This window comes from Pseudomyrmex gracilis, unplaced genomic scaffold, assembly GCF_002006095.1.
Source record: "Pseudomyrmex gracilis isolate BER0280 unplaced genomic scaffold, ASM200609v1 scaffold_889, whole genome shotgun sequence".
In the NCBI taxonomy this organism is placed as follows: domain Eukaryota; kingdom Metazoa; phylum Arthropoda; class Insecta; order Hymenoptera; family Formicidae; genus Pseudomyrmex; species Pseudomyrmex gracilis.
Window position 1 is genome coordinate 27,748 of NW_018021473.1, and position 9,287 is coordinate 37,034.

A 9,287-nucleotide genomic window follows, 5' to 3' on the forward strand; every position below is an offset into this window, starting at 1 on the left:
TTACAAGTAAATTCGTTACATGTGTATACATATATATATATACATGTATAAGTTCTCGCTCAACACTTTGAGAACGGCTCGTAAGGCCTTATATTCACTCATTGGTTTAAATTTCACGAGCCTTAAGTCTTTATTAATTGATAAAAATTTTAGACTATGAAACTAATTTTTACAAAAGGTTAATTTCTGAAACAATACACATAAAAAAACAATCACACGGCCTTAACTTAATCACTGACACTGATTTACTTGACAAATCCTATTTTAATTTACTAGACAACTTGATGGCATTCAAATTTTATTCGTAACGTATTTATTTATTTTCTTGTCTTGACTTTAACTGTAGTGGGGCAATAGATGTTTGTGTATATATATTCGGCTGTCTTTTCGTGTTTCCAGCGTTTGATTTGTGACTTCAATTTGTAAGTATGTTTGCCTCTGTCGTGCGTGGTTTTATAAAGTATTATAAAGTGATTACATTTTCGGAATTATTTACAGTTTTGGCGTTACACGTGAAATATGTCATCAATTAGAACGGTGACAAAAGTGACTTTATGTACAATAACTACACCTCCAATTATTAACATGTAAGATCGAATTTTAATACTGAAGAAGACTCAAGTAGAGTTGAAACGTTTATTGTTAAGATTTTTTGACATATTGTTATATTATTAATAAAGAATATCTTCAGATTTGCTCGTGAATTTGGCCTGTTGTATATTGATTTTAATATTGTGACATATTTATTTAAAGATATGTTTGTTTGGCGAGCATTTGGCGCCTTTTTTTCCCTTTTTTAAAAAGGTAAGTCTTACGAGATATCACACAGTTTGTAGAAAATACGTTTATCTTCAAATTCATCTGCTTTTCCACTCTATCTTTCTCAATTCTTAACAATAGTAAAATATTTATTTCTTTATTTTTTCCAAGAAAAGAATAGAAACATTTGTAGCACTTTTAGGCGAATGGTGTTTTCTAATTTGCATATACTTACTTACGTTGCAACCTAAAACATAAGAAAAGTATTAATTGTGAAATAAATAATATACAAGAATATAAGGCCGATACGAGCCATTTTCAGGATGTTGAGCAGGAACTTGAACGTGCATACATATATGTATACATCTTTAACAAGTATTACTTGTAAATTTTACAAGTAAGTTTTTTGAATTAAAAATTCAATTCGTAAATTCATACGGGATGCGGGATTTGCATCTCACATATGAAAGACCCAGAATACCCCCCTAACTAAATTTTAAAATATTGCGAAAAATTTTGAATTGAATTTTCAATTCAAAAAACTTACTTGTAAAATTTACAAGTAATGCTTGTTAAAGATGTATACATATATGTATGCACGTTCAAGTTCCTGCTCAACATCCTGGGAATGGCTCGTATCGGCCTTATATTCTTGTATGACATTTTCACGAGCCTTAAAATATTATTTAAATAATATAATATATAATCAAGAGCCACGGTAGTGCCTCGCGCCAAGTTCACGCGCAATGAACTGCGCGAGCACACCGTGTTTTTTATATACGCGAAATGTAGTAAATGAGAGACTGGGAAGTTTTTTACACGGCTATTTTTCAAGAACGACTGAACCGATTAATTTCGTTTTAGTCCCATTCGCTTCAGAATGAAACATTACAAAAAACAGTATTCTTGCGTTTTGTGTTTGTGGCTTCTGAACAAAGATAATGAATAAGATGAAAAATAGACGTGTAAATCACGATTAAGGGCCTCCGCACAAACTCTTTCGTAACGCGTTACGTTACGTTAAGTTGGCCGTGAACTTAAATTTGTACATAACCTTAAACTTCATTCAACGCACAAACTAATACTTAACGTAACCTTACAAAAGAGTTTGTGCGGAGGCCCTAAGAAACGTTTTTTCGTCTTGGGACACTCAGGAATGTGCATGTTTACATTTGTGATACCAGATGGTGTGGGTTAACGAGCACGTTTTAAGAAGAAACTTAGAGAAAGAGAGAAACATCAAGAAGCACGGTAGTGCCTTGCGTCAAGTCCACGCGCGACGAATTTCGCACATCGAAGGTTTTCTTTCTATTATTTTACAACCTATGTTAATTTGGTGATTGGAAAATTCCCGAAAACGCAGTTTTACAATAAAGCTTATGAATAACAAATATACGCATTTGAATTATTTTAATATTCTACATTTAACGATACATAGTTCTTTTCGCAAATCGCGGATATCTCGAGAACCAGAAAAGAAAGCTTGAAACTAATTTTGCAAGTATCTTCAATCGGCTCCTCTGCGATTTATGACACAGAGTGAAAGTTAACAAATTGAATATTTCGAGAATGGTACAAGTTGGAGTAAAATGGTTTTCGGATCTCGTTTTAGATTAGTCAGATGCAAGATACCACCTAATAAAAGTTTAATAATTTTTATTATTTAAACATTCGATTGTTAAAAACAAAACCTAGAATGTTCAAACCGGGCTGGTATTTTGCAGTTTGATGTGCTGAGAATTATATCGCAAATCTTTTTCTCTATCTCCTTTAGTTTGTTAGTTATTAATTTTGCAAGTATCTGTGATGCTATGTGGTTGTGACTTCAGGGTGATAACTTGTCGACGTTGACGTAAGGGTTACGATAGTAACTCAAGTAATGGTAACTCGCTCGGAACAGTGGTTATTTGATGATGTTAGGTACAACAAAATGGTGATACTGGTAACTTTACTCCCAAACTTCGACTCTCGAAGCACCGATTTTAACGTAAGTACCGATTTACCGACGGTAGAAGATCTGGATAGTTTTAGGTTCTAGAGGAAAAAACGACAGGGCCAAATAATAAAAATATATATATAATTATATATAAATACTAATTAGATATATTCAGTTTAAATATAAAGTTTAGTTTAAATATAAAGTCAATATTGTATTTATAAAAAAAATGGTTATCTTAGAAAAAATTAATAAATGTGTTACTATTGTTGAGAAAAAACAGAATAAAGAAACAATGGAAAAGAAAACAAATTTGAAGAGAAAGAATAGTGCATCATCTATTTTGCACGCCCGTACATACAACCAAGTAAACTTATGTATATTAAAGTTTTTAGTTTACTATAATATAATAATGTATATACAAAAACTACAAATGTTTATATTCTTTTTTTAGATAAACTAAAAAAAACTTAAAATATAAAGTGTGTGATACTCTAAGGAACAAAATATAAAGTGTGTGATACTCTAAACACTTACCTTTTCAAAAATAGGTAAAAACAGGCGTCAAGGAGACGCACAACACGTATTGTAGTTACATTAAATTATCTTTTTATTTATACTCCAAAAACTTTTTTCTCTAAAAGAAAGAACATTTTCCAACATTTATATAAAACATTCTTTCTCTAAAAACTCGTTTTACAAAAAAAAAGTGATATTACACAGTAGTACCAAGTAAATTTTGTACGTTACTTTTGTACGTTATTATGCTTTTTTTACATGAGGAAAATCCATTACGGATACTCCGGCTCTTGGGGGGTAAGGCCGGGAGTATGAGGGACTTCCCTCCCCGGCCCAAAAGCCGAGGAGGTATACTTGCTAAAACCCTCATGGTGTGTCTTCTCGCTCGTTGTAGGTAGGGCTCGGTACCTCTGGTTCAGGACAATCCTTGACCCTCTCTTGAACCGATCATTTTCCTTCGTGTTGGGGAGAACTTAAAATTCTCCCCGCAGCACCTCTGGCTCAGCGGTGTAGCGGGACACACACCGCCGCACCGCTTTTCTATTGAGGGCCGCGTGCAAGAACGAGACAGGGCCCCCACCTTGACCCGTCTTGGCCCTCGTGCAGCAGTGACGGCCCTCCCCGGGTGACGAGTTCACTCGGTGAGACTGCTGTACCCCCTCTTGTTCCGAGAGTTGTCCCGCCGGGACGGCAGACTGACGAGGGAATCGGCTACTTCAACGTCCGCCGCCCCGGCTCCTCTCCCCGCTAACTGCCCAGAAAGTAAGTAGCCACTAGCGGGGAGGGGTTTATTGTCAGGACGGGGCTCTTGGGCCACGAGAACGGGTACGAGATGCCCTGCATCCCGCCCGCACCCACCGAGAACCCGTGGCAGGAAGAGGAGCTCTTTTTTTCTCCCTCTCCGCGACCTCCTTCTGCTGCAACACTGTAGAGCAGAAAGAGACCACATATCCTTATCCCCGGAGACCAAGGCTTTTAGCAAGGCCAGAGAGAGGTTATCTCCAATCTTGGCGACCAGCGCTCGGCACTCACCAGACCAACCAGGACACTCCTCCACGGTATGGTCCACCGAGTCGCTGGCCGCCCCACAATGATGGCATTGTGCCGTCGGCTCTTCGCCAATGCAACACAGGTACTCCCCGAAACAACCGTGTCCGGTGAGCACCTGCGTCACTCGATAAGTAAGGTGTCCGGCCCCTTTCTCCAACCACGCACGAAGATGGGGTCGGACGACCCGGACAACTTCCTGAGCGTGCACACGAAGCTCGCCCAAGAGCTCCTCCCATTCTTGGAGGAGTTGTTGCCGGGCCTGGCGCTCCGCGTCGGCGAGGGCTTCCCGGAGGGCATCACCCTTCACACCCTTCCGCTGCAACTCGACCCGGCGAGCATACCTCGTCGAGTACATGCGAGCAAGAAGGGCAAAAGAAGCAACCCCCGCCAACACGCCCGCCGTCTCTGTGGCCACGGTGCGGAAGCCGCAAATCACGCGGAGGACGATCCGCCTTTGAGCTTGGCGGAGCAAATTAAATTTGCCCCGCGCCCCCGCTTTCGCTGCAGCCTCCGCCCATAGCGGCGACCCGTAAAGAGCCACCGCGTGAACCACGTTGACAAAGAGACGGCGGACCTTCTCGCGGGAGCCTCCGAGGTTTGAGAGGAGCCTCACCAAAGAGTTGGCGACTCCTCCCACTTTAAGGGCCAGACGAGCGAAGTGCTCATCAAAGCGCCATTTCGGGTCGAGGTGAAGACCAAGGTACTTAAACGTAGTACCTACCTCGATTCGTGCCTCACCCATCTTGAGACTGAGTCTTGGCGGCCGCCCGCGGCGAAGGCTATGGAACCACATGGCCTCCGTCTTGTGGACGGCCACCTTGAGACCCAAGCTCTTTATTTGGCCGACGGCTTAATTGGTGCCCGCCTCGGCTAGGGTTCTTGTCCTCCTCCAGTCCCGCTTAGAGGCGACGACGAGAGTGTCATCCGCATAGCAGATGACACCCACGCCTTTGAGCTGGACGGCCCGGATCACCGCATCGTACCCGAAGTTTCAGAGCAGGGGGCCCAGAACAGAAACCCCTGCAGAACCCCGCGGTACATCTCCCTAACGTGCGGCGATCCGTATCGGTCGGTGTATCTAATCTCTCTGCCGCGGAAGTAGTCACCGAGGATCCTGCCGTGGTGCTCCACCGCCCGCCTTATACTATCCCAGGGAAGGGAGTTGAAGGCGTTAGAGATATCAAGTGATACCGCTAACGCCACCCTCTCTTGCCCGACCGACTTATCCGTGAGGGACTTTAGACAGCGGATGGCGTCCACCGTCGATCGTCCTTCACTGAATCCGTATTGGCAGTCAGTCAAATCAGGACTTGTTTGCGACAGGTGCCTGACGAGGCGAGCAGCGACGATGCGCTCTAGCAACTTGCCCGCCTTGTCGAGCAGGCAGATCGGCCGATATGCGGACGGCAAGTCCGCAGGCCGACTCCCTTTCTGGAGGAGGACCAGTTTGGCCTGTTTTTAAACCCGTTGGGGGGAACTAACCCGTCCTCAAGCAGTCGGTGAGTAACTGCCTGAGGCGGTCCCTCAGGGAACCTTGTCCAAAGGCAAAGCCCAGGACTTTGCCGGGCACGCCGTCGGGACCGGGCGTGGTACTTTTTTGCGCCATCCGACGGACAGCCCGGCGGAGCTCCTCTTTGGTGATCCCCAGCTTGTCGGACCACTCAACAGGGTCTAATTCTGGCTCCGGCGAGGGCCAAGCGTTGAGACAACCCTCTCCAGAAGCTGGGGATCGAGATTATCTGTGATCGGAGGGGCTCAAGGGCATAGTTTGCCCATAACCAACTTGTATGGGCGCCCCAACGGATCACCGTCAAGAGTCTTGAGGAGCTCATTCCACGCTCTGGACTTTGCCTGGATAATGGCTATACGTAAGGCTTTTCGCGCCGAGCAATACCTCTCGTAAGCCACCTCCGCTGCTCTCGTCCCTCTGCCGCTAGCAGCGCGACAGAGGACGTGGGTGTACTGGCGTCGGGACTCAACGCACGCCGTCCTGAGGACGGCTAACTCATCCGACCACCAGTACATCTACCTCTGCTTCGGTGGTCCCCGGAAACGCGGCATCGCTATGTCACAGATGTCAACCAGCGTCTCGGAGAACCACCAAAGCTCCGCTTGGAGGTCCCGCGGCTCAGCCGGCAGTTTCGACCGAGCCGCAACCTCGGCAGGTAACGTGGGTCCAGACGTCGCAAGACCCACCCCCTGGATAAGAGTCTCTTCGCCGTCCGACAACCCCGGAGCCAGTCAGGGAGCACAGAGACCGTCATCGTTATATAGCGATGATCCGACAGGATTTCCATGTCATCCCTGACCCGCCACCCGGACACACGTCCGGCGGCAGGCGGAGAGGCAAGGGTCACATCCACGATGGACTCCCCCTTATTGCCGCACGCACGTGTGCTGCGAGCCCTTGGTAAGGAACACGAGCCCGCAGGCCGCCGCAAAGGTTTCAAGAGCACGGCCCCTCGCATCCGTCCCGGGGGAGCCCCAAGTCGTAGACTTGGAATTAAAGTCCCCCAGGACGAGCAGTGGACGAGCCAGGTAGGGCCGAACCGCTTGCCCTAGCCCGTCCAGAAACTTCTCAAAATCAGCGAGTGGCCGCGACGGCGAGAAGTACACCCCTACTATCACCAGTTTCCCTCACTGTACGGTGATGAATCCTCTGCCTCTCTCCAGAAAAGAGAAAACAGAGGATTCGTATCCACCCTCTCCACGAAAGTACGTCGCGACCGAGCCGTCTTCCGCCCCCAACTACGACGAGTGGTCAGGGACTTTGTACGGGTTGGCCACGACCGCGAGCATTCTATCCAACTCCGCGAGGCTCTGGACCATAAGGTTTAGATTGCCCTGGAGTAAGGTGGTCATTGCAAAGTCGGTGGCACCTCTACCTCTATCGCCGTCTCTTCCAGGGCACTACTGCTGGCGGGAGTGTGCTGGCTAGCCACCTCTGCCACGTTTTTTGCTGTCGCAACTGAAACGGCAGCAGGTGCTTTTTCTGGCGTGGGGGAAGGGGTAGACTTTTTCCCCCCAGCAGCCTGTTTTGCACCGCGCTTCCCTTTGCGGAGGATCGGGGCACAGGCTTTGCCTCCACATTGATGGGTCGCAGGCCGGCCGAGGTCCGAACACAGCGGGCATTTAACCGCCGCTGTGCACTCCGTCGACCTGTGTCTCTTGCCGCCACACCGGTCCCTGCGGTCTTCCTCTGGCGTGGTGTAAGTGCATGTCGCAATGACATGCACGCGCAGGAGGCACTTGTAACATTGCAGGGGGCGGCGCTCCAAGACCTCGATCTGCACCTGCACCAATCCTACCATCATGAATCCGGCGCCCACCACCTTGCGTGCGGCGGCGACGGGACACCGGACCCAGACTGTAAATAGCCGATTGGAGGACGCGCGAGCTCGTCCGACCTGAACGTCGGCCGGACGACATCCCCCAACAGCTACCACAGCTTCCTTCACTTCCTCCGAGGTGACTGACTCCTTGAGATCCCTGACGCGCAAATCACACATCTTAACGGGCCTCGAGATCCTCACCCCGGAATCTCCCGTAAGGGGAATCATTGCCGCACACCGCCGGTCGGCTTTTTCTTCATTGTCCTCACCGAATTTCAATGATGAGGGCCTCGATGATGGCTCTCTTCGGCCTCAAATTTTGGAGACCAAAGTCCTCCAGTCGTAATTGCTTCCTGATGGAAGCAAAGACTTCCCCGACGACCTGTATGTCCGCCCCGGGGGGAGGCGTGAGTGTAATGGCCGCCGACCGGGGCGACCTGCCCACTTTAGAAGAGCGCTGCCCGGGCTTAGCCCTAGGCGCAGCGGACTCCTTCCTCTTTTCCTCCTTTCTTCCCACCATCTGCGACCACGTTGCAAATGGAGGGGCAGGGAGAGCAGGTCGGTCAAGGATCTGGCTTGGAAGACCGGATGAGATCGGCGTTTGGGCGGAAACTCCGCCGGCAACACTCTTGGGACCCTCGCCCCTCTCCTTTCCTCCTCCTTTTTTCCTTTTCTTTCTCCCCTTCTTCTTCTTTTTCTTCCTTTTTGTGGCGAGAGAAGAAAAGTAGGTTCCCTCTTTGGGGGCAGTAGCAGCGGGGGGTCGACTCCCCGTTCCCGCCCCCTTCTCCTTAGAACCTCTCCTGCGGGATGAACTCGCGGGGGCACTTACCCTCCCCCCCCCAACGGACCCCAGAGCAGGGCGTGCGAGCTGGGCGAGGAGCTGCTCTTGAAAGACAGCAAGTTGGTTCCTCACCATGTCCAACGTCCTCCTAAATATCTCCTTTGCGGAGAGTGAACCCTCATCTTCCGCCGGCGGGAATGAGTACCGGAGTGCCATTGGCACATCCGGCTGGTCCTTCATGGGTACGTCCCGGCCTGAGTCTCCCACAGGTGCGAAGGGCGTGGTCTCTACGTGAGGCCCTTACGGCGCCCGGGAGGAAGACGGCATAGGCGACTTCCTACTTATCTTAGAGGAGAGGGTGGCTAAAGGTTGTGAGGAAGGGAGAGTTGAGCGGCCCTTAGGCTTGTTCCCCTCCCAGACCCCCTTCAGTCTCGCCATCCTGAGGGAGGTGAGTTCTCTCCTCAGGTCCTCCAACTCCTCATGGAACGTGTCCACCTCCCGTTCGAGAGTCTTACACTCCCTTTGGACACTGTTCAGTTTTGCTTGAACAGCGGCCCTCTCTTCTTTTAGGAAGGCGACTTGGTCACGGAGGGTTGACACCTCGGTCCCCAACCTTGCGTTGAGAGTTCCGAGGCGCCGAACCTCTTTCTCTGAGTTCGTGCGGCTGGCCACGATGTTAACGGCCTGTTCTAGGCCGTCTGATCGGCCTGGTCCGGTACGTTTATGCTCTTGTTCTTACACTTCATCATTATTGCTGTAAGGTAAGATTTGATTTCGGGGTGATCTTTTCCTAGGCCGGTTGACAACCAAGTCTAACGAGTCCGATCTGCCCGGGTGAGCTCTTAGTCTGGCAGGTCCTGGAAGACCTGTCCGGCATAGGAAACCCTGCCAGGACCGAAGTCCCGCCGTT

At 48.7% G+C, this 9,287-nt stretch overlaps 1 protein-coding gene across 1 annotated transcript; it reads right to left on the reverse strand.

The window, feature by feature from the left end:
* Positions 1–7,122: 7,122 nt before the first annotated feature.
* On the reverse strand, positions 7,123–7,773 carry LOC109861625. The gene has a single exon (XM_020441349.1). The coding sequence runs from the start codon at positions 7,771–7,773 to the stop codon at positions 7,123–7,125; it is 651 nt and encodes a 216-aa protein (XP_020296938.1).
* Positions 7,774–9,287: the final 1,514 nt, after the last annotated feature.

What these genes read in the sequence shown, in the direction of transcription:
- LOC109861625 (XM_020441349.1), bottom strand. Translation starts at nt 7,773, where the DNA reads ATGTGTGATTTGCGCGTCAGGGATCTCAAGGAGTCAGTCACCTCGGAG.